Source organism: Leopardus geoffroyi, chromosome B1 (assembly GCF_018350155.1).
Source record: "Leopardus geoffroyi isolate Oge1 chromosome B1, O.geoffroyi_Oge1_pat1.0, whole genome shotgun sequence".
NCBI lineage: Eukaryota > Metazoa > Chordata > Mammalia > Carnivora > Felidae > Leopardus > Leopardus geoffroyi.
In genome coordinates, this window is record NC_059327.1 from 144,222,479 (window position 1) to 144,246,642 (window position 24,164).

Sequence of the window (24,164 nt, forward strand, 5' to 3'; positions counted from 1 at the left end):
CGTTATTAATATGAAACTTGAACCCAAACAGGAGTTTTAGACTATACATTTATAGTAACGAGGTATAAAACATGTTTGACCAAACCAAAACTATGTCTAAATTTAAACACACATTCCTTAACAACAATTTTTATTACAAGAAACTACAGCTGTCTCTATATTGTTAGCCCTTTCGCTTTTTAAGCCAGCTGATCAACATCTGATCTAAAAGGAGATGACCTGGGGCACATAGGTGGTTCAGCCGAGCACACAACTCTTGATTCCGACTCAGGTCATGATCTCATAGTTGGTGAGATCAAACCCTGTGTCAGGCTCAGGCTGACAGCATGAAGCCTAGCTTGGGATTCTCTCTCTCTCTCTCTCCCTGTGTCTCTGACCCTCCCCCCATCCCTCAAAATAAATAAACATTAAAAACAAAAAGAGATGACTTTATCAGCACAGTAATTCCACATACTTCTTCTGGACTTAAGCAACCTTTAGGCCTTGGGATACAACTTGAGAAAAGAAAATCCCCTATGATTTATCATCAAATGCAGTTAATATTTCTCTTGGGATTTTCAAGAAACTAGCTTTAAAACAAAAAAAGCTATTACATGAAAAGTAGATGGAAAATTAAATGTGTTAGCATTAAAAAAAAAATAAGTAGGACTTTTACTATAATTAGTGTTTATTTGTACCCTGCAAAGTATGTCAAGACTAAGGAGGCTTCAATCACCAGAAATCAGTGCCTGTCTCTAAAGTAAAAAAAAAAAAGAGAAATCAAATTTAAAAGTATTTGACTCTAAAATATGAAAGGTTTGGGGCGCCTGGGTGGCGCAGTCGGTTAAGCGTCCGACTTCAGCCAGGTCACGATCTCGCGGTCCAGGAGTTCGAGCCCCGCGTCGGGCTCTGGGCTGATGGCTCAGAGCCTGGAGCCTGTTTCCGGTTCTGTGTCTCCCTCTCTCTCTGCCCCTCCCCCGTTCATGCTCTGTCTCAATCTGTCCCCCAAAAAATAAATAAACGTTGAAAAAAAAAATTTAAAATAAAATATGAAAGGTTTAATGTGGATGAAATTCTACACTTAAAATATTTTTTAGAATTTTATAGAATTATTGACTATCCTATGATACAACACTATGTCTCTAGAAAGCATCTTAACACCAATCAAAAGTTACTCTTGGGGCACTTGGGTGGCTCAGTGGGTTGGGCTACGGGCTCTTGATTTCAGCTCAGTTCATGATCTCAGTCTGTGAGATGGAGCCTTGCAATCGGGCTCTGTGCTGACAGCAGAGCCTGCTTGGGATAATCTCCCTCCTTCTCTCTCTGTCCCTTCCCCCACCTCTGTCCAAATAAATAAATAAATAAAAATTTTTAAAAAAAGTCCCTTTGAAAAGTTGGGATAATATCTTGGGGATTATTTAAAAAAAAAAAAAAAGTTACTCTTAACTGAAAGGATGAAGAATTAGGTATTATAAATCAGTAATGGGGCATCGGGCTGGCTCAGTCATAAAGCATGCGACTTTTGATCTTGGGGTTGTAAATTTAAGCCCCATGTTGGGTGTAGAGATTACCTAAAAATAAAATCTTAAAAAAAATCAATAATATGGGGTGCCTGGGTGGCTCAGTTGGTTAAGCATCTGGCTCTTGGTCTCAGATCAGGTGTGAGTTTGAGCCCGGCATTCGGCTCCACGCTGTCAGTGGGGAGCCTGCTTGGGATTCTCTGTCTCCCTCTTTCTCTGGCCTTCCCCTGCTTGTACTTTCTCTCTCTCTCAAAATAAATAAACAAACCTTAAAATTTTTTTTTAAATCAATAATGTAACTCTAACACATTTAGAAGATATTTAAATTCAGTAAGAGAAAGCAGGAAAGCACTAAAGGCACAGTAAATTTGAAAAATCCCTTAAGTAAAAAGTTTGACAAAATGAACATCAATCATTCCAGAACTTTGATTCCAGCAGTCTTTTTTTTTTTTAATTTTTTTTTTCAACGTTTATTTATTTTTTTTGCGACAGAGAGAGACAGAGCATGAACGGGGGAGGGGCAGAGAGAGAGGGAGACACAGAATCGGAAACAGGCTCCAGGCTCTGAGCCATCAGCCCAGAGCCCAACGCGGGGCTCGAACTCCTGGACCGCGAGATCGTGACCTGGCTGAAGTCGGATGCTTAACCGACTGCGACACCCAGGCGCCCCTGATTCCAGCAGTCTTTAAAAAGTATTGTTTTACCACCTAGCAATTCATAAGCTGCTATGATTATAGATCTGGGATTTCTTTCATATAACACTATAATTCATTCATTTAACAAATACCGAGTATCTACTACTATGAAAAAACAAAGATTAAAATACGTATGAACTCTGCCCGAAAGATTTTTAAGAGTCCAGAAGAGTGAAACATATACAAATGGTAGGGAAAGGTAGAAAGCATAAGAAATGCACAATCTAGTTAAAATATGAAGATTGTTCAGAGGGGAAAGAGATTATTTGCAGCTTGGTGGGGGAAAAGGGGTGGATTTAAAGGACAGGTAGACTTTAGGGGTGTCTAACTGGCTCAGTTGGTAGAGCATCCAACTCTTGATCTCAGGGTTGTAAGTCTGAGCCCCACGTTGGGTGCAGAGATTAAAATCTGTTTAAATCTTCTTTAAAAATAAATTAAAAAATTAAAAAAACAAGATAATAAAATTAATTAAAATAAAGGACAGGTAGACTTGAGACAAAGAAAAGAGGCTTTCTGCTGGGAAAAAGAGGAGAAAAGCACAAAAGATGGAAAACCACAATGAAAACAACTTAATTTTAGAGAAATGGAAAAAATTACAAAATATTAAACAATTATGTAGAAGTTAGAGGTTCCCAACTCTGGCAACTAAAATATCCAGGGCAGATCAAATCGCCAATTAAAATATTTAATATTGTACCACTCACTCTATGATGCTCTACAAATACGTTTTTTTTTTTTAATTTTTTTAACATTTATTATTTTTGAGAGAGCATGAGCAGGAGAGGAGAGAGAGGGAGACAGAACCTGAAGCAGGCTCCAGGCTCTGAGCTGTCAGCATAGAGCCGGACACAGGGCTTGAACCCACAAACCACGAGATCATGACCTGAGCCAAAGTCGGACGCTTAACAGACTGAGCCACCCAGGAGCCCCTACAAACACCTTCAAAACTAGTGACCTATGACCCCCTTTATCTGTTGAATGAGATGGTAAACAAATTTTATTCACTGTGTAACTTGGAGTAAGCTATTAATTCTCTTCATAAGATAAATTACTTTTCCAATTTTGAGTATGCATACTCAAAGTTAGGCAAGAACAAGGGCTCTCACTTTCCTTTCAGTTTACATAAACAACATACACAAGTGATACTCAAGCTTCATTTGAAATCATGATGTAAAAATTATATTGTTCCATTCACTGGCAAGATCAGAGTTCTAGTCTCATACTGTACAACTTGCTTTAATGCTCTGTGCTTCAGTTTCCTAACTTGTAAAATGAGGGTGTTTAAGCTGGATGATCTGCAAAGGGCCTTCCAGCTTTAAAATTCTATACTCAATTGTACACCACCTTTTCTATAGAAGTCATTGTGACAAGGCCAACTATTAAAAAAAAAGAAAAAGAAAAAGAAAAAACAGTCTTCCTCTAAAAAAAAAAAACATGCAATTGGGGCACCTGGGTGGCTCAGTCGGTTAAGCGTCCAACTTCGGTTCAGGTCATGATCTCACAGTTCATGAGTTCAAGTCCCGAGTCGGGCTCTGTGCTGACAGCTCAGAGCCTGGAGCCTGCTTCGGATTCTGTGTCTCCCTCTCTCTCTCTCTGCCCCTCCCCCCGCTCATGCTCTGTCTCTCTCTGTCTCTCAATAATAAATAAATGTTAAAAAAAAAAACATGCAATAAAAACTATACTAAGTGCCAGGCTCTATTTCCTATTTCATTTAATCCTCATTTACACCAATAAGAGCAGGCAGGTGGTTCCCTTCCGTTACGCAGGGTATCCTCCAACTCTTGCCTGGTCCAATAAAATTAGGGGTGGAAGGCAAGGATTCAAATCAAGGTCTGATGCCAAAGCAAGCTCTAATAAGCCATACTTGGTGCCTCAAACAAAAAAATGTCAGACATAAAATAAATGAACAAAAGCTCAACAGGTAGGCTGTGACTTTGGTAATCTGGAGGGAGCATGGTCTTATAAATGGGGCAGCCTGGGGACCTTGTAGCCATGCGAGCAGACAAAGAAGCCAAAATCAGGGATGTGTGTGTGCACACTAATATTGTACAAAATCTCCTGATTTTCAAATGAAAAAAAAACAAAAACAAAAAACAAAAAACAAACCAGACTCACTAGCTTTCAACTTCTGCTTCAAACAGCTCTAATCCAGATCTATGAGGTTGATTTCAATAATATTACATAAATTTCCAAAATTCCCAAGAAAGTATTAAAATATGGATGGGCACCTGGGTGGCTCAGCTGGTTAAGCCTTGGACTCTTGATTTGGGCTCAGGTCATGATCTCACCGTTCGTGAGATCAAGCCCAACACCCAGCTCTGTACTGACACCTCACAGCCTGCTTGGGATTCTCTCTCCCTTCCTCTCTCTGCCCCTCCCCTGCTCATGCTCTTTCTCTCTCTCAAAATAAATAAACTTAAAAAAATAAAATAAAATATGGGCATCAGCAAGAAAACCTAGGCTAGGAACTAACGCAAACCATGGTTGAATCCTGGCTCTACTACTACCAGCCGTGCGACCTTGGTCAAGTTACTTTACCTCTCTAAACCTCATTTCTTCATTTGTAAAGTGAAAATACTATCATCTATCTTGCAGCGTGGTTAGAGTGAAGGAGAATATGGACTATAAAGAGCTCAGCCTCAAGGTAAGCCTCTACCTCAAGGTAAGAGCTTGACAAATGAAAGCTATTATTATCCTTCAAGATCCCAGTAACACAGAACACAGGACCTACGTTCACAGATATTCCAGTTACGTTCATGAATACTATCCAAAGTTTACCTTTAAAATGTCATCCTTTGTCACTTTTCTGCAGATCTAAAATTACCCTCACATAGTTTATTTTAAAAGTGTCACACACACTCACTTCTAATAACACCAACCAAACTTCAAAGCAAGCTGATCCTAAACTTAACCAACTAGCAAATACTGTTTTCAGTGGCTAACAATTCTGTAAAGTGACGCTGCAAATCGTGTTACCAAGGGTTCAGACTTCTGAATGGGGAGAGTGTAAGGGAAAGCCGGGGGATGTGTCCCAAAGCGGTTTGAGCGCGAAACATCCCTGTACGTCCAATCGAGTATTTCCCAAATGGCATATAGTTGGAGGAACCCGAAAAACGAGGTCTGAACTAATAACACCTGGCAGAACGACCTTCCTTCAGTTGAAGGGACAGGAGCAGGTGGCTTTGTGCCCCCAAACTATCGTTTTATTCTTAGCCACTTGCTCTCGTCAACAGCTGGGTTTTAAACCTTCTTGCAGTTTTCCCCCATGCCCCATTCCAGGCTGCGCCGGAGGAAGCAGGACTTCAGGTTCCTCTCGGTCCGGGGAAAGGAGTCAAGGGCCCACGGCCCCGAGGGGTGTACAAGACAAGTCGGGCCCCCTGTGCCCAGGATCGAGCCCTGACGGGGCGGCATCACACGAGGGCCACCCTTCACGCCAGGCCTGCGGAGCTTCGGGGCGCGGCTGCTGTCAGCCGGGCCGAAACGCCGCGGTGAGGGCTGCGCTGGGGCGTAAGGGAATAACTCGGGGGTTTCAGGAGAGAAAGGGAAGCAAAGGGAGAGGCGGCATGTGGACCCCCGGCCCACGGTGGCGCGCGGGAAGTCACCTCCAGGCCCCCGAGTCCTCCGTCCCGATCCTGCCCGAACCCTTCCCAAGTCCCGGACCCGTCGCGCTCCTCTCACCGTCTCGGCTTCTGTGTGCTGGGGTCCGGCACTCTGACCCCCCATTACCCCGCGGAGGAAATTCATCTTGTCGCTCAGCCACCGGCTCTATCGGCACCTTCGGGAAAGAAAAGGTAACTTTCCCTGCCCTCGGCAGGGCCTGGCCCCCAAGCCCGCACTCTGCACTCTGTGGCCGCTGCCACCACCGCCTCCTACTCGGCGGCCGCTCCAGCCCCCGCTAAGCCCGGAAACAGCCGCCGCCACCAGTCAAGATGCGCATGCGCGGGGACGTGGCATTACGTGGCGGCTCCAAGGGCGAAGGCAAAGGGGAAAAGTAGGAAAAAGGAGGCCGGTAGCTCGGGTCCGCCCAAGCCCCGCCCACTGCGCAGGTCCCACCTCCCTCGGCAGGGACACGCCTCCTACTCCCGCCCTTCTCGGGTCGCTACTGCTGGCCCCAACCACCCACGTGGTAGAAGCCCGGCCCTGCCGGCTGGAGAGGACACCAGTAGTGTACGTGTTTTGGCTTGCGGGTGTTTAGTTGTCGCCGAGGGGGACTTACTGCAAGCTATCGAATCTGGGGTCGTATTTTGTTGAGTCGAAAGTGAAATTTTACTTCGGCCGACGTGACAGGTAAGGGGTCCCGGCCCCTGGGAGGGTTCGTTTGGTTTTGTGTTTTAGCAGTACGAGCCGTGTGGCCTTCTGATCCTCGCCAATTGCATTTCTTTACAGGGCTTTGTTTAGTGGTAAAAAGGGTAGTAGAGCCCCCTCATTCCACTGCCACTGGAGGGCGCATTTCTCAGTTCTTGCTCTTCAAACCTGTTCTAAAAGGAATTCCTAGATCTTAACACCAGGTACGCCGCTATTTTCAAGTAGTGTGAGGTGCAAACCGATTGAACCCTGCATTTAGCTTGTTAGACAAAATACATTGGTCTGTAGTGTCAGTTTGGCAGCTAGTAGCATAACATTTTGTTACTAACTCAGCGTCTGCATTTTCAGCGGTTTTTTTTTTAAACATGAAAAATGTCATTTTTTTCAAAATGGTATGCCCTGACCCTTTCGAAATGAAATTGCCCAGGTAGGTACACATGCTTCTGGAGTAGTCTTGTAAATTTCTTGAGGCTAAAAAGCGCAGGGTCTAGTTAGCTTACTGATTCATACACCCCTCTGCTTGGATGCCCCATAGGTCTCAAATTCAGCATTTAAAATTGAACTCATCATCTTCCCCAGCCTCCATTAAAGGGGAAAAAAAAAATCAGTATGCTTCTTTGTGCCCTGCCACGCGCAACAGTACCACTAGCCAAATAATTGCCTAAGCCAGAAGAAGGATGCTGGATGGAATCTTATATTCTGGATTTTACCTCCACGAGTCCAATATTCAAGTCCTTTCATCTCTATTTATAGACTATTTCTCAGACAGGTCCTCTGCTCTTCATCTTCTCTGCCTCTGACATAGTTTATGTTCTCATCATTTCTCACCAAGATTATAGCAGTAGCTTCCTAACTAGTTTGTCTGCATTCAAGCCCTGGCTTCCATCCAGTCCAGTCTCCGCTCCACCTTTGGGTGAGCCTAACAACAAGAAAACATCTGTCCATGTTGGTCCTCTTCTTAAGATCTGCCGGTGGTTGTCCATCTGCTCCATAATAAAATCCAGTCTCTGTAGCTTGGTATACAAGCCTGTTATGTTCTGGCTCCTATCTCTCCAGCTCCTGCCTCCCCCACATACTCTGGAATTATGCCTGGATATGCTCTTCCCCTCCCACCTCCTCATCAAGGAAACTCCTACTAGTTCCTTAAGACTTAACTCTGGCATCCTCTGAAAGCTTTCCCTGATACCCAGATACATATGTATATGCTAGCAGTTTGCAGTTGTTAATATGTGGAAAGCACTCAATAAATGCTTGTGAAGCCAAACTGTTAAGGGTGGGACTATGTTCTTCACTTTTGTATCTCCATAGGTTAGCACTGTCATAAAAGGTGATATCAATGGATAAATGAAGAAGACATTATGGATAAATGAATATTATGCTGAGGAGGAGGGTGAGGTAAAATCGTAGATAACACATATCGCAAAGGCTATGGTGAAACTTTTTTTTCCTAGTGCCAAGGTTTTAAGCTTGGGTGACTTGGAGAATGGTTGGGCTGATACTGCACAAAATGGGATGCATTAAGCATTGTCCTCCGCTTTAAAACTAGATGCTTGACATTCGCTTCAGACATTTTCCATGGGGGAATTTTGTTGCAGCCTAAAAAAAGTGACCAATAAATGCTCAGCATTGTTACTACCAAGTAATGTGTGCAAAGAACCTTACCCAGTCTCTAAGCCCCACCCCTCCCTGAACCACTCTTCGCCTTCTTCCTGTGCCTCCCTCCACTCCATCTTCTGGAGTGGGACTCATGGGTATCTACTATGTGTATTCTTTTGCAGTTAAAAAAAAACAAAAAACAAAAACAGTGCCTTGACATTTTAGCTAAGTTCTTTTAAGGTACCAACCTTGTCAAAGTGCCCTGGTTTGTTTTAAACTGGTGAGTATAGTAGGTCAGTAACCTCGTACTATGAGTTTTCCCTCCAGTTGACCTGTTTTCTTCCCTGACAGCATCCCCTGAGCAGAAAAGACTGAGGGCAGGAGGGATGGACAGTGGGTCCAGAGGACGTGAGGGTGGAGCCCTCATTCTCCCCCTTGACCTCGCAATCTTGCCTCTGTCCTGGTGTCTGGAAAAGGGTGGAGCTGCTCACCACTTCCAGTCTCAAGAGGAGGCAGAGAGGATACAATGGCTAATTTGTCCCCCACTTGGGGTCGGAAAGGGGAGCAGAGCCATCATGACTACGGAGCAGCCATGAAATGGACTCCTTATACAAGAGAAAGAGGGTTACATGTGAATGTACTTCCACTAATTTTATAGAGAAAAGCCAAGGACAATGTCTTGTTTCTATTTGTACCCTTTAATCACTTAGCATAATTCCTTTAATATGATAGATGTTCAAGAACTGTTTCTTAAATAAAGGAAGCGAAAACATGAAAAATTGTGATGCCTGACTTATGCCATTATATTTCTGACTTCCATAAATCTAAACATTCGGGAGAAGTATGCTCCAAATCATTAAAATACACATAACCAAAAATTTTAACTTGGGTGAAAGAAGTGATTTTTGTTTAAACCAAACTCGGGGGCGCCTTGGTGGCTCAGTCAGTTGAGTGTCCGATTTTGGCTCAGGTCATGATCTCTCAGTTCATGGATTTGAGCCCGCATGGGGCTCGCTGTCAACGTAGAGCCCGCTTCAGATCCTCTGATCCCCTCGCTCTCTGCCCCTCCCGTGCTCACACTCTCTCTCTCAAAAAAAAAATAAATAAATAAATAAATAAATAAATAAACATTTAAACCAAAGCTGATAAAAGTAACTAACAAATTAATTGGTTTGAAATTCATTTTTTAATTTTTTTTTCAACATTTATTTATTTTGGGACAGAGAGAGACAGAGCATGAACGGGGGAGGGGCAGAGAGAGAGGGAGACACAGAATCGGAAACAGGCTCCAGGCTCTGAGCCATCAGCCCAGAGCCCGACGCGGGGCTCGAACTCACGGACCGCGAGATCGTGACCTGGCTGAAGTCGGACGCTTAACCGACTGCGCCACCCAGGCGCCCCTGAAATTCATTTTTTAAATTGCTTCCTAATGATCCCCTACTTCAGTCTCTCTTCAGTGGCCCCCTTTCCCATCCTTCCTTTCTTTCTAGTGGCAAATTCAGCAAAACAATGAAATATAATTGCACAGGATTGTTTTCTGATAGGAGTGATGGTGTTGTGATGGAGTATTGTCTATACCTGCTCAGAAGGATGAGATGCTAATTTGTAGTTGAAATATACCATAGACAGGTCTTTAAAGACTAATTACAGAAAAATCAGTGTCCAAAAATATTGTTTTGGGGTTTTTTTGTTTTTTTTTTTTAAGTAAAGCCTATGCACAACATGGGGCTCAAACTCAAGAGTCGCATGCTCTACCGACTAAGCCAGCCAGGTGCCCCCCAAAACATCGTTGATACAATTATGTAATACTATCCATTAATCAAACAACATCAGAAAAATAAATTACTAATGATGAAGCAGCAATTGAAATTCATAACCAATCAATATTAACAATATCAAACACATAGGTGGTGTTCCTTATTTGCGGGGCTCTGTGTATTCAAAGTGCTTTACATAAAATAATTTACTTAATCCTCACAACAACCTTATGAGGTGGGTAGTGTTAGTAGCCCTATTTTACAGATGGCAAAACAGGCAGAGAGTGATTTGCCTGATGTCATACAGCTAGGAAGTGACCTAAACCTGGGACATAAACCTGGGATCTGGCTCCAAAGCCTGTCCTCTTAGGGACTATGTTATACAGCCTCTTCTCCACTCAAGGCAAGGAGTATGCACTAGGTAGAAATATGGCTTGCAAGTCCTTATATAATCTGGCCCTTCTGTTATCCCTCCCACTACATTCCCTCTACTCCAGCTACGCTGGCATCGTTTGTTTCTGACTTACTCTCCCCTCTCTCCTCTGTCCCCTTGTTCTTTTCCTGTATTGGGGATGATTGCTACTTCACCTATATAGAGGAATGGCTTACTCCTTCCTGTTTTTAATTAAGTCTGCTCAAAGGTTGGGGCGCTTGGGTGGCTCAGTCTGTTAAGCATCTGTTAAGCACCTGACTTTGGCTCTAGTCATAATCTTGTGGTTCACGAGTTCAAGCCCTGTGTCAGGCTCTGCAGGTGGTGGGGAGCCTGCTTGGGATTCTCTCTCTCTTGCTCTTCATAAATAAATAAGTAAATACATACATACATACATACATACATACATACATACATACATACATAGTTACTAGGTCTCTCCTGGCTATTCTAAGTTGCAATTTCCCCGTAATCCTCCCTCTCCTCTGCTTATTTCTCTCTGTAGCTCTTGTCAATCTGATACATTATTTCCCCATATATATTCTTTTCTGGTATTTCATCAGATCTAAGACACTGTTAAGTGTCCTTCAGAGAAAGAAGAAAAAAATTAAACCCTGCCAGTTGTCAGATGCATCTACCAAAAGATGCATCTCAATTTTAGGTTTCATAAAATGTGAAAAAAATGTTCATTGTAGGACTAAGGGAATATAGTAAATATTTTACATCTTTATCTTGTTTATTGTCTGTGTATCCTCATGACCAGCAGAATGTGAGCCCATAAAGGCAGTGATTTTAGTCCCTTTGTGAAATGTTCTATCCTCAGTGCTTAGCACAGTATCTGACACATAGTAAGTGTACCAATCTGACACTTGGTAACTCCAATGGATGAATGAATTCCTCAGATGAGGAAATTCCTGCTTTCAGCCTGTGTGCATGGGAGTAGAAATTCTGCACCGTTGCTAAGCACTGCATGGCAGCCTGACCTCCTCAATAGAGTCTGCATTGGGGTTCTCAGAAAATTTTATTAACCTGCTAATTTTAGTTTTTGAGTATTTTGTTGGCCTTTAATGACTAACTTAATAATTAACGTTTAGTCATATGTAAATATAAATGTTTTGTTGGAGAAAGAATTTATATTTTTAGGACTAGATCTCAGGCCACTGGGAGAACCATCTCAACCTCCCAGTGGCCAGCTTACCTTGCTTGAGGATTCACACTGATGAAATGGTTTTCATCTTCTCCTCTCTCTTCTTTTCCTCCTCCTCCTCCTCTTTTTCTTTCCTCCTCCTTCTTGTTCTAAAACAGGTAATACATTCACATGGTTAAAATAAAAAGTGCGAAGGGATAAAAAGTTCCCCTACTATATATTCCTTGGCCCCCAAGGCAATCAAACAATTCTTGTTTATCCTTCCAGATATACAAATGTGTATATTTAATCCCTCTGTCTTTCTCTCTCTTTTTTTAAAATAACACAAATAAATGTAGCACGTTGTACATACTGTTCTATACCTTTTTACATTTAGTATACCTTGGAGATGGTTCCATATGAGTATGTAGAGGGTGTATATATCTTCTTCATCCTTTCTTATTGTGTCCCATGAAGTGCTTTTCAACATATTTTTTTTAAGTCCTAGGAATTCCTGGGGTACCTGGGTGTCTCATTTGGTTAAGCGTCTGACTCTTGGTTTCGGCTTAGGTGAGTTTGAGCCCTTCATCGGGCTCTGTGCTGACACCGAGGATCCTGCTTCGGATCGTCTGTCTCCCTCTCTCTCTGCCCCTCCCTGTGTCTCTGTGTCTCAAAAATAAAATTAAAAAACATTAAAAAAAAAAAGAATAAAGTCCTAGGAATTCCTTAGGAGAGGAGAGTGCAAGAAAGAAGGTTCTGGGCCCCCATCCTGTTCCATTCAATTGATTTCATTTATTTACATTGCCTATTTAATTTGAACAAAAAGATTAAGAAGCTAGAATTTTGGACAGCCACCTCTCTTAGTGTGAAACGTGAGCAAGGTATGGACTTGTAGTAGTGAAGTAGTCTCACGTGCTCTAGAGTTCAGGGTTCAAATTCCTACTCTACCTATTTAGAAAGGAAATAAAGGTGTTAGGATTTTATTAGATACTATCTTTAACATGCTTAATACATTAATATCTGAGACATAGTAAGTACTCCATAAAGGTTAGAGTGGAGACCCAGATTGCCTTTGGTATGTATTATGAATTTCTTAAAAAATTAACATTTAAAGATATTACCCTATAATCGTACTTAACTGAAACTTTATTGGCTCATGTTACTGAAAAGTCTGTTACTTCAGTCAGATAGGGCTTGATCTAGGGTTTCAAGACAATGTCCCCAGGTTCTGGACTTTCACTGTTTCTGGACTCTGCTTTTTATTGGTTTTTTTCTCTGGCTCCACTCAGGGGCAAGATGGCTGTCAGTCCCTACAATCTCCCAGGTCTAAGTTCATCAAGGAAGACTCGTAACCTCTCCTCATGATTTACTGTATCTGGTTGAGTCATGTGCCCATGCGTTGGGCCAAACCCTGTAGTCCAAAGTGTGAAATGCACTAATTGGCCTTGATTCATGTGACCACCTCTAAAGCCAGCAGTCAGAGCCCTCAGCTCATCGGAAAGCATAAAGCATAAGAATAGGGGAGCAGGGGCTTTCTTCACAGGAAATCTAGAATACGTGCCAGGGGAAAGTTTATCAGGATAGAAAAAACAATAGATGCTTACTGTATGCCCTAATGGACTTGACCACTTGCCAGTTGTTTTTGGAAAATATTTTTTCAGCAGTGCCACTAACATATTGCTAGCCTCAGTTCTGTTGTTCTGCAAAAGGTTCAAAAGATCATGCTGCATTATGTAATAAAAGTAATTTCACATTGCATTGTGTTTATGTTTACAAGCACAGCTGTATCTTTACTCTTTTTTTAAAAAAACTATGGTCCTGGTGTGTGTTCATATTTAAGAAAACATAGTAAACAGAGTTGCTTACTTATGAAACATCTAAATTGGGAACTCCCGTTTTCAGTTCCAAAGGGCTTTTTATAAAACTATCTATTGAGTGACAGACTTATCAGATCCAGGCCCTGGCACTCTTGCCTGCTGTGGAGAATTTGCAGTCAGCTCTCCACCATACCCACGATCTTCCCCCTTTCTTCCAGCTAGCTGAACAAGCAGGTCTTGAATAGCCAGGATGAAGTTTTTATTGTCCCATTCCATAGTTAGACTAAATCCTTTGAAGTTCACATTACTGGCTGATACCAAGATTCCATGGAAGCTTAAGATGGTTTATTATGGAGTCACTGCTACCTCTAGCAGCAATCCATGACCCTAGAGCAAGTTGCAGCTGATCTATTTCATTTGCCTGAGTCTCTGGCCCAAGTGTGGGGGGATGGGGGATCAGGGGACTCTGTAGATGTTCTTGAGATTAGAGTACAATCTGACAAGGTAGATCGGGCCTCCAGGACAGCAGGATAGTTAGCTGACCTAGACCACTTTTCAAAGCCAGTCTATACCTCTAAAGTCCATCTCTCCCCAATTTCAGCCCTTTAATGAAGTTGACTATAAGGTGCCAATGTCCTGTTGTCAGTAAATACACAGATAATTGGGGTGGGTTCAGTAACTTGCAGATAATTAGGTGAAGGGTTCAGAATTGGAATAGGCAGATGGTTTGAGAAAAGAAGGAGGTGCGTGAGGATGTAATTCTCTGCCAGCAGGTCAGGCGTCCACTGCAGAGAAATGGAAGATTAGAAGGTCATGAGCACAGAGAGGGGGAAAAAGAGAAGTCTTCTCTTTGGCTTGCCCATTTCCTGATGCTGCCTTCCTGGGGCCTCCTAAACACCACATTAGTTGGAGGTAGTACGAAGAGCTGGGAGAACTGACTTTGCCGTCTCCACTGTCTGCTCCCTACCTCCAATACTCCCCCACACACATGGCTTTTACAGGGCAGGACCACAGTCTGTGAGACCTAAGCGACCCAGACTCAAGTCCTAAAACTGTTCCCTCTCTCCCAGCTATGTGAATAGTAACCCCTAAATAGCTCAGAGTCCGAGGTCCCAATAGGTCATTGCTGCAACCAGTCTTCCTGTGGGGGCCCTGCTATCTAGGTCTGGTTCTAGTATCTGGGTCAGAGCAAAATGGCTATACTAGTATTGTGGTATTTATTTCATGGTATAGTAAGTCTTAGGATCTTTGTTCTTTAAAAGTTCATGATTCATGCCTTTTATTTTTTTTTTTTCAACGTTTTTATTTATTTTTTGGGGACAGAGAGAGACAGAGCATGAACGGGGGAGGGGCAGAGAGAGAGGGAGACACAGAATCGGAAACAGGCTCCAGGCTCTGAGCCATCAGCCCAGAGCCCGACGCGGGGCTCGAACTCACGGACCGCGAGATCGTGACCTGGCTGAAGTCGGACGCTTAACCGACTGCGCCACCCAGGCGCCCCGATTCATGCCTTTTAAAACAAATCAATGAAACTACGTATTTAACACATTTCGTTTTCACAGAAATTAGTGATTCCAAGCTCAGCTGTGTCTTTGCATGTCTTGAGCTTTAGCTCTTCTGCCTGGAGCTTTTAGAATCTGGTCCTCTGGGTTGCTGCTCAGCTCTAACCAGAGTCTAGGGCTCCCCATATTTGCTTTTTCCCTGCCAGTCCGGGAAGGATGGTCCTTTCTGTGGGCCAACTCCTATCTTCCCCAGCAGAATAAGCCACTTTGTTCATAGAACCTTTCTTTTGGAATCCATATGCCCCCTCCCTCTTTTTTGGGGGGTGGAATGGGGTGTGGAGGTGGGGTTGCAGGACCTGAGGAAGGGAAGGGATGATTAGAAGGGCTTCTATGAAGGAGACAGGGGGCAAAGAAGAGGAAGGCAATAGAGTGGCAAGAGAATTGAGAAACTGAATGAAACTGCTGACTAATTATCTGCAGCTAGAGTATTACACCCACATAAATACTGTTGTTGTTGTTATTGTTGTTGTTGTTTCTCAGTACTTAAAATAGCTCGGTATAGCAGAATGCTGAAAACAGTTGTGCTTGGTTTCTTGAACTACTGATTCAGCAAACATTTGAGCCTCTGTCCTCAGAGACAGGCCCTGCTCTAGGTACTCTCCTGTGTGTATATCACTCTGGAATGTGAGAAATCCTTACTCCTGTTTCACAAAGAAAGAAGCCTGGGCTTCAGCATGGCATAGTCCAGAAAGGCAAGTTTTTGTTTGCCAAACTAGACAGACCTCGGTTTTCATTCTAGTCTTGCCAGTTTCGGACAGCGTAGCCTTGGGCAAATTCCTTTGTTGTATCAGTTGCAATGACCATATGCTGCAACGACAGGAAATCAAAGAGTATCTTAAATTAGGAGGTAGGAAGTACAGGACTGACACAGAGGCTCTAAGATGTCATCTGGGATCTAAGCTAGAATCTTTCTGCTCAGCCATCCTTGGCTTGAGGCTTTTATCCTTGTGGCTACAAACTAGCTGCTTCAGCTCCAGCATTGCATCCTTATTCTGAAAGGAAGAAGGGCAAGGGTGATGGCCAAAAAAGAGAAAAGATTCTTAAAGAAGAGAGAATAAACACTAAGTGAGCAATTTGCTAACCTAGTAGCATCATTGTAAAGATCAAATTAAATAATGTTCGTAAAATGTTTACCAAGAAGCGGTTGATTCTTAAAAATACCCCTCCCTTGGTGCGCCTGGGTAGCCCAGTCAGTTGGGTGTCCGGCTCTTGGTTTCAGCTCAGGTCATGATCTCACAGTTCATGGGATCAAGCCCTACATCAGGCTCTGTGCTGAAGGTGCAGAGCCTGCTTGGGATTCTCTCTCTCTCATGCCCTAGTCTGCCCCCCCCCCCATCAAAATTAATTAATTAAAAAACTACCCCTGCCCAATTTGTGGGGACAGGTATTTATTTATTTAATCACTGTAGTCACAGAGGCAATAAACAGAACAGATGATAGTCACTGCACCTTAGTTTCCTTTTATGTTTAGAAATTCTATATTTTCTTAAATCTTTTGCCATCTCTTCAGCTATACAACTAAAACTACCTCTATGCTGTGTTAATCTACACAACTGCTTGCAGAATGGTTGGTTCTAGGACCTTTTACTAAGACAGCATTACATGGGTATTATATAAGAACTTGATTCAAATTTATTTATATTTCAGCATGTTCACCTCCTTATAGTCTTAAGACATTTGTTCTTTTTTGGGGCAAATGGTTATTTATTCCCCCCAGGGATCATACTTTGGAAAGACCTGGGCAGGGAAAATGGTTAGAGAATAGTGGCATTTTCTCAGCCTTATAAATAAACACAACTGTATGTTTTATTGATTCTTTGCAGTTTTTAAAATATTTAACAGAGAGAGGGAACTGTAAAACTCTTTCCGCTTCTGCCCGTGAAAAGAATTGGAATTTTAAAATTCCCTTGTCACAGAATCAGTATGTAAGATCATGAAAATTTAATACCAATTGGCTGCAGAGTCTCACTTCATTTAACTGAGAATTTTACACTGAACATGAGGGAATTATAATATCAGTACAGGTCAAAAATAAAAAATGATGGTAGAAAAGTAATACATCAAGATACAAATTATATATACTGAATGATCATAGCTAAGTTTAAAATATAAACATAGGAAGAAGCCTAGAAGGAAATGCAGTAAGGTGTGAATTTAGAGAGGTTATATTTTAGTGGGAAGATCCTAGATAATGCTTTCTTCTTTCACCTGTTCCATAATTTCCAATGGATACTTTTTTTTAAACAAGGATGCTTTTAAAAAATAATCACAAATAATAAGTAACTTAGAAAAGATACTAAATAGAAATAGTTTTGGAAGAAAAACATCTGGAACCCTGAAAACACAGTTTGCTTGGGAGAAGAAGCCCAAGGGCCCCCATGTTCCAGCTGATGCCTGAGCCTGAATTTTATTTCATCTACTTTGATACCATCCCTTTTCTTCCCTTCCATTTTTCTTTTCCTTTATTTCTCATCTCTTTTCCTCTTAATATACGGTAGGTTAAAAGATTAATTATAAGAAGACCAATTTTATATAGTAGAATGAACAGTATACCTTAAAACCAGACACATTTGGATTTGAATCCTGACATCACCATTTTTTTGTTCAACAAACATTATTTGAGCAGCTACTGTGTCGCCTACTATCTTAGGCACCGAGGATTCACCAATGATTAAAAACAAACAAAAATGGGGCGCCTGGGTGGCTTAGTCAGTTAAGCGTCCAACTCTTGGTGTCAGCTCAGGTCCTGATCACACGCTTTGTGAGATCAAGCCCCATGTCAGGCTCTGTGCTGACAGCACGGAGCCTGCTTGGGATTCTCTCCCTCTCTCATTGCTCCTGCTCTGATCTCTCTCTCTCTCTCTCTCTTTCAAAATAAATAAACTTTAAAAACAAAGTTAAAAAAATGTCTGCCTTTGTGCAATGTATATTCTACTAGGGGAAGACTATGTCAGTTAAGAGGCCCTAGGAAGACCCCTGGATCAAAAAATATCTGCCCAAGCTGATGATTACAATGTGTAAAGTATGGTATGAAGGACTTAGCTTTTTGGATCAACAAATCTCTTCTTTTAAAGTGCAGATGTCCAGGGGCGCCTGGGTGGCTCAGTCAGTTGAGCGTCTGACTTCGGCTCAGGTCATGATCTCACGGTTTGTGAGTTGAGCTCAGAGCCTGGAGCCTGCTTCAGATTCTGTGTCCCCCTCTCTCTCCGCCCCACCCCTGCTTGTGCTCTGTCTCTCTCTGTCTTTCAAAAATGAATAAACATAAAAAAAAAAATTTAAGTGCAGATGTCTGTGGAAAGAGTATATCATCATTAGACTACACTGTTCTTTATATATTAGCATAAATTAATTCTATCATATATCTTAAATGCTAAATGAGAGCCATGCTTTGCAAGAATAAACATTTTCATTGAAGAGAGGACCATTGGATAATATTCAGGAATATTGAGTGGGTTTCAGACTAGGCAGTAAGAGTGTCCTCTGGCAACAGGTGACTTAGGAAGGGCAAGAAAGAGGATTAAAGAACAATGTTAGGATTCTGGGAACAAATTTTACTCTTAACACATCAGTTTGTTTGGGGGGAAGATCTAAAAGGCTTCCCATATTTAGGTACTACCCTTCTTCCTTCTCTTTGCAGCCAAGTCTTTTTGAGAGTGCCTTATAACCTGGAGATTCTAGATTCCAGAATATAGAGAGATATATCTGTGGCCTTCCCAAATCCTTCTCATTCTCAAATACTCCTACTAGAGTGTACCATCTCCCCCACAAAATGTATAAAGTCTAAATAAATAAAAAGTGGGGCGCTTGGGTGGCTTAGTAGGTTAAGCCTCTGACACTTGATTTAGGCTCAGGTCATGATCCTATGGTTCATAAGATTGAGCCCTGCATTGGGCTCTGCGATGACAGTGCAGAGCTTGCTTGGGATTCTCTCTCTCCCTCTCTCTACTCCTTCCCCATACTCTCTCTCCCTTTCTCAAAATAAATGAACTCAAAAAAACAATAAAAAGTGGCCCCTGGGTGGCTCAGTTGGTTAAGCTTCTGACTATTGGTCTTGGCTCAGGTCATCTCACAGGTTTGTGAGTTTGAGCCCTGCCTCAGGCTGTGTTGTTAGTGCAGAGCCTGCTTGTGGGTCTCTCTCTCCCTCTCTCTCTGCCCCTCCCCTGCTTGCTCTCTCTCTCAAAATAAGTAAAGTTAAAAAAAAAATAGAATAACAGTCCCACTGAGGTGCAAATACCAGCCTTGTGCTTATTAGTAGCTTGCCTCTTGCTCACATTTTTAAATGAAAATTCACTAATAAAATTTAAAATATGTAAATGCCAACATTCTGCTGTCATTTATACCTGCATCTCTATATCCTCCCTCCGGTTCACCCTTCACCTCTTCCACAGTGTTGCCTCTGTTCCTATTATTCTGAAATTGTACATTGTAAAGTTGTAAAGAGGTTCTGAGTTCTGTCACAGCCTAGGGCCCCTCCTGTTTAAAGAAACAGAAAGTCTTGTAAAATAATTCAGGTCAAAGAAGATGTAAGGATACAGGGGAATCTAAAAGAAAATATTCAGGAAGTACAGCCCAGCCCCCGTGAGAACTAGAATCAACATACAGGTACTATGTGTGGAGTGTGTGTGTGTGTGCGTGTTTGGTGCATGTCAGTCAAGCTTGATAGTCTCCTTTCTGTGCTTTTTTTCCGTGAATCTGTTCTACTCCCTTCTTTCTGAGACTTGCTTTCTCTGCTGATTCATGACCCATCTGCTGCCATTATGTTAGGCTTGCATGAATGCCATGGCCCCAACCCTGGCTTTTTCCTGGCCCAAGTAGGACCCGTGTTTAAGAAATGTTTCATTATTATTACCTGTGTTTCCCTTTATCTTGGCTTACAGAGTATAGGTGGGGCGGGAGGATGGAAGATTTAGTATATCCTGTTAAGAACCATTGATCTTTGGTTACCCGAGTGTGGTAGTAGTTGGTATTATTTCCTGACAACAACAGTTAGTACCAACAAGTCCTTGCGGTAACCACTGTGTATACTGTCTCCATTAACTGTCTTTTTTTATTTTTTATTTTTTTCAACGTTTATTTATTTTTGGGACAGAGAGAGACCGAGCATGAACGGGGGAGGGGCAGAGAGAGAGGGAGACACAGAATCGGAAACAGGCTCCAGGCTCTGAGCCATCAGCCCAGAGCCCGACGCGGGGCTCGAACTCACGGACCGCGAGATCGTGACCTGAGCCGAAGTCGGATGCTCAACCAACTGAGCCACCCAGGCGCCCCATCCATTAACTGTCTTAATATCACTACTTTCATCCCTTTTATGCAAGAGGACACTTGAAGGAGGGAGCTAAAGTAGCCCAGTGACTGGGATTTGATCTGAGATTTCCTACTACGGAGGCTGAGTCCTCTCCTGCTCTCCCACATCAATCTCTAATCACTTCATTGGTTGTTCTTGGCAATTGCCATAGCTTAACCCTGGTTCTTATTTCCCCAGACTACTCTGTCTCACTCTGGGGAAGTAGATAATTTGTGAGAAGGGGTACACTAATCAGTGGGTTACAGAAGTCCATCCAGTAACATTGTTTCCTAGTTGTTTCCAGTCTGTGACAAAGCACTGCTCTTGCCGGAACATATGGAGACCAGGTGAGACTGCTCTGTTTCTCATGTGGAGCCATCCACCAACTCTAGCAGCCCTCCAAATGGACACTACACTTTGTCATTTATATAAGCTGTTGCTAATGTTCAATAATACTTCAGGGCTTAGCCCTGGCACAGTACCTGGTATATGGTGGGATGGATGACCAATAAGTGTTCTCCCTGCCAGTAAACCGAACCAGCCAACTTTAGATTATATCTTCTCATAAAATCGAAGCCAAGGCTCATTAGAGTTGGTGTCTTTTTCCATTTGAGTGGCTATAACAGAATACCATAGATGGGGTGGTTTAAAACCAACAGAAATTTATTTCTTACAGTCCTGGAGACTTGGAAGTCCAAGATCAAAGTGCTGGCAGATTCATGACTGGTAAGGACCCACTCCCTGGTTCATTGATGGCTGGCTTCTTACTGTGTCCTCATATGGCAGAAGGAACAAAGGAGCTTTCTTGGGACTCCTTGGTAAGGATACTAATCCCACTTGGAGCCCTCATGGCCTGATAACCTCCCAAAGGCCTCATCTATAGAATCACATTGGAGGTTAGGATTTCAACATATGAATATTTGTGACACAAATACTGAGACTTTAGCACCAAGTTAGTTAGTGAAGAGAATCATGATTATAGGCTAGCAACCTTTGGAATAGATGATTCTGTTAAAAAAAAAAAAATTAATGTTTATTTTTGAGACAGAGCGGGGAGGGACAGAGAGGGAGGGAGACAGACGATCTGAAACAGGCTGGGCTCAAACTCAGGAACTCACCTAGGCTCCAACTCAGCTGAGATCATGACCTCAGCTGAAGTTGGGACACTTAACTGACTGAGCCACCAGGCAGCGCCCCCCCCCTCCCGCAAAATGTTTTTTAAGACACTTTTTAAATAAAAAAAACTTTAAAGATCCAATGGAGGGGATCAGCTGGACCATAATCATTCGGTTCCCCAAGATGTATCTTAGGTCCCTTTCACATTACTGCTGCCACCAACATGTTGGCCTCTAGGAGGCACTGTTTCCCCTCCAAGGTCGGGGGCCAGCGGCCGTGAATCAAGTATACAGCAGAACCTAACTACAGCTGGGTTCTGTCTGCTAGAAGCTGCCACAGGGAAACAGATGGAGTAGAGTAATGCCAATCAAGGTAAACTGGTTATTAGGAGAGTTTATTGATCCTCAGCTCACAGCTCACTGGGGGTCCTGAATTCCCGGCTTTTGGACTATTGGTGTTCCTTACTCCCAATATCCAGGAATCCTTTATTGGGCTTGGTGCTAGGAGCTAAGGCTGAACAAAATTGCAAGATCCCTTCTCAGAGCCAAGCTTAGTGGGAAAGAGGGATAGTCCCCTGAAGTCCTCAATACCAAGCCTGAGCATGGGAGAAGTCCTGACGGCCTTCCTTAGACTCACCCTCACAGTGCCTAATTTTTTAGTTTGGAATTAAGTATACTTTTCTTCAGACAACACCTAGCACGTGGCATAGACCTAACTTAATTGTCGCTACCCTTTCTCAATAATAGAGGGTCCCGTTTGTTACATATACTTTGCCTTCACTATGAAATAATTTCTATTTTAGGTACACCTTGGCCAGAAAGCAGCTATTAATAGTAACTGTAACTAAGAAAACCAATTAGCAAATTCATTCATTTAGGATTATGTCTACATTTTTGTTCTCAAGATTTGTTCCCAAGTTTCAATATTTAGTATTAAATAATAGAGTCTACCTTCATAAAATCGAATTCCACGCTAAACAAATGCCATAAAGCTTGAAAAATAGAAGTTGATTTTAATTTTATAAAATTTATATATGACAAGACTAAGGTCCAGTCATGTTTTTTCTATATTGATTTGTTAAACCATAGGATTAGAATTAAGCTAACCGGGGTTTTTGGGTGGCTCAGTGCATTGAGTGTCAACTTCAGCTCAGGTCACGATCTTGTGGTTTGAGCCCCATGTTGGATCTGTGCTGACAGCTCAGAGCCTGGAGCCTGCTTCAGATTCTGTCTCCATCTCTTTCTCTGCTCCTCTCCTGCTCCCACTCTTGTCTCTCTCTCTCAAAAATAAATAAACATTTAAAAAAAAAAAAGGAATTAAGCTAACCAATAATGATGCTTTATTGAAGAAATAATGCATCCTCATTTATCAATCTGGTAATTGTCCTAAATGTTCTGGATATATTTTCAAATATTATTGTCTGAGGTCCATTCCTTCACCCTAACCTGATTATGAATGTGTAATTTTATCTGGGAACCAGAGGGTCATTTGTTGTATACACACCTGTCTTTTATTATACTCTTCTCCCATCAAACAATTCCACTTATGTACTTGGGTATTTGTTTTCACATTTCCCTGTGGCTGTTAAGGTTATTTATTAGCTTTCGGTTTCCACTACTATGTGTAATAGTCCTTCCACTCTTAATTGGCTACTTGTGATCTAATACAGACTGTTAGCCGTGGGCAACTTTTATTGAGCACTTACTGTGTTCCAGGCATTGTTCCCAGAACTTTGTGCATATTAGCCAATATAATCCTCATAAGCACTCTATAGAGAAGGCACTATTATTATTCCTATTCTGTGACCATTTGTCCAAAGTCCTACAACTACCAAGAGGCAGAGCTTGGGATTCAAACCAGTCCAGCTCCAGAGCTTATAACACTATAGAATATACAATACTGCCTCAATATCCAGGTTTATTCGAATAGCTTAAGAGTAAGTAGGATCTTCATAGAATTTCCAAAGTACTCACCTGTGAATTATATTTTGCTGCATATATAACCTCTTGGAGACCATTTCCTTATCCGTAAAATGGAAATAATGGAACTGGCCTGATAGGACTGCTGTGAAGATTCAAGAGGTGAGATGTGTTTCTATCATGTGTATGTAAGTGTATATGTGCGTGTGATAAATTTCTGTGTTTTCTTACATGTGTACACACATGTGCACCCTACACAGTGCCTGTTCATTATTTTAAGCACCATTCCTGTGCTTGATAAATGATAGCTATTACTGCTATTATCCATGAGGTTTTATTTTTTATAATTTTTTTCTTTTTCAACGTTTATTTATTTTTGGGACAGAGAGAGACAGAGCACGAACGGGGGAGGAGCAGAGAGAGAGGGAGACACAGAATCGGAAACAGGCTCCAGGCTCTGAGCCATCAGCCCAGAGCCCGACGCGGGGCTCGAACTCACGGGCAGTGAGATCGTGACCTGGCTGAAGTCGGACGCCCAACCGACTGCGCCACCCAGGCGCCCCATGAGTTTTAAGGACAGCAGAACTTCCTGACATCTAATGATCTGTAGATGTGGAGAAGCCTTTACACTCATCCCCTCTTCATAGCCCTCTTCCACAGGGCTCATCCACTTCCTTTTCAAGGACCCTGCCAGTGCTCATTTAGGAGCTCCCCTAAGTGGTGGTAGAAGAAACTTTCTAGGGGCTTTCGGGTCCTTAGTCTGGGGGCCTCCCCCGTGCTCACACTCCCTTCTTCCCAGCCAGCCTTTCGTGCCCTCCACTCTTCTCGGGACCCGTCTCCCCCAGGCCATAGAATACCTGTGGAGCTCAGTCTTTCTGTTTTCCCTGGGAGAATAGAAAGATTTGTATCAGGCTTTGGCTTCTGGCTTTCTCTGGGTGGGCCTCTACCTCCCAGGTAGCCTGAAGGTGCAGCACAGGATTTCGGGGGTGTTGTTTCCCAAGTGGGCAATTTGCATCTCAGAAGAACTCCAAGTGGGGTCATCAGGCATTTAAATGTAC

General features: G+C 42.5%; 2 protein-coding genes across 6 annotated transcripts in view; one reads left to right on the forward strand and one right to left on the reverse strand.

Annotated features, from left to right (window-relative positions):
• Window positions 1-6,176, reverse strand: part of USO1 (USO1 vesicle transport factor) — a 97,072-nt gene extending 90,896 nt beyond the window's left edge. Inside the window, exon 1 of one of the 4 annotated variants that reach the window (XM_045473724.1) lies at window positions 5,873-6,176. In XM_045473724.1, coding sequence (XP_045329680.1) covers window positions 5,873-5,938 — 66 coding nt within the window. In that variant the 5' untranslated portion in view covers window positions 5,939-6,176. The remainder of the gene's footprint in view (window positions 1-5,872) is intronic. The other 3 variants (XM_045473723.1, XM_045473725.1, XM_045473726.1) reach the window with 3 other exon arrangements.
• A 101-nt stretch (window positions 6,177-6,277) lies between these two features.
• Window positions 6,278-24,164, forward strand: part of G3BP2 (G3BP stress granule assembly factor 2) — a 79,525-nt gene continuing 61,638 nt past the window's right edge. Inside the window, exon 1 of one of the 2 annotated variants that reach the window (XM_045473730.1) lies at window positions 6,278-6,481. The gene's annotated coding sequence lies outside the window, so the exon portion shown is untranslated. The remainder of the gene's footprint in view (window positions 6,482-24,164) is intronic. The other variant, XM_045473727.1, reaches the window with a different exon arrangement.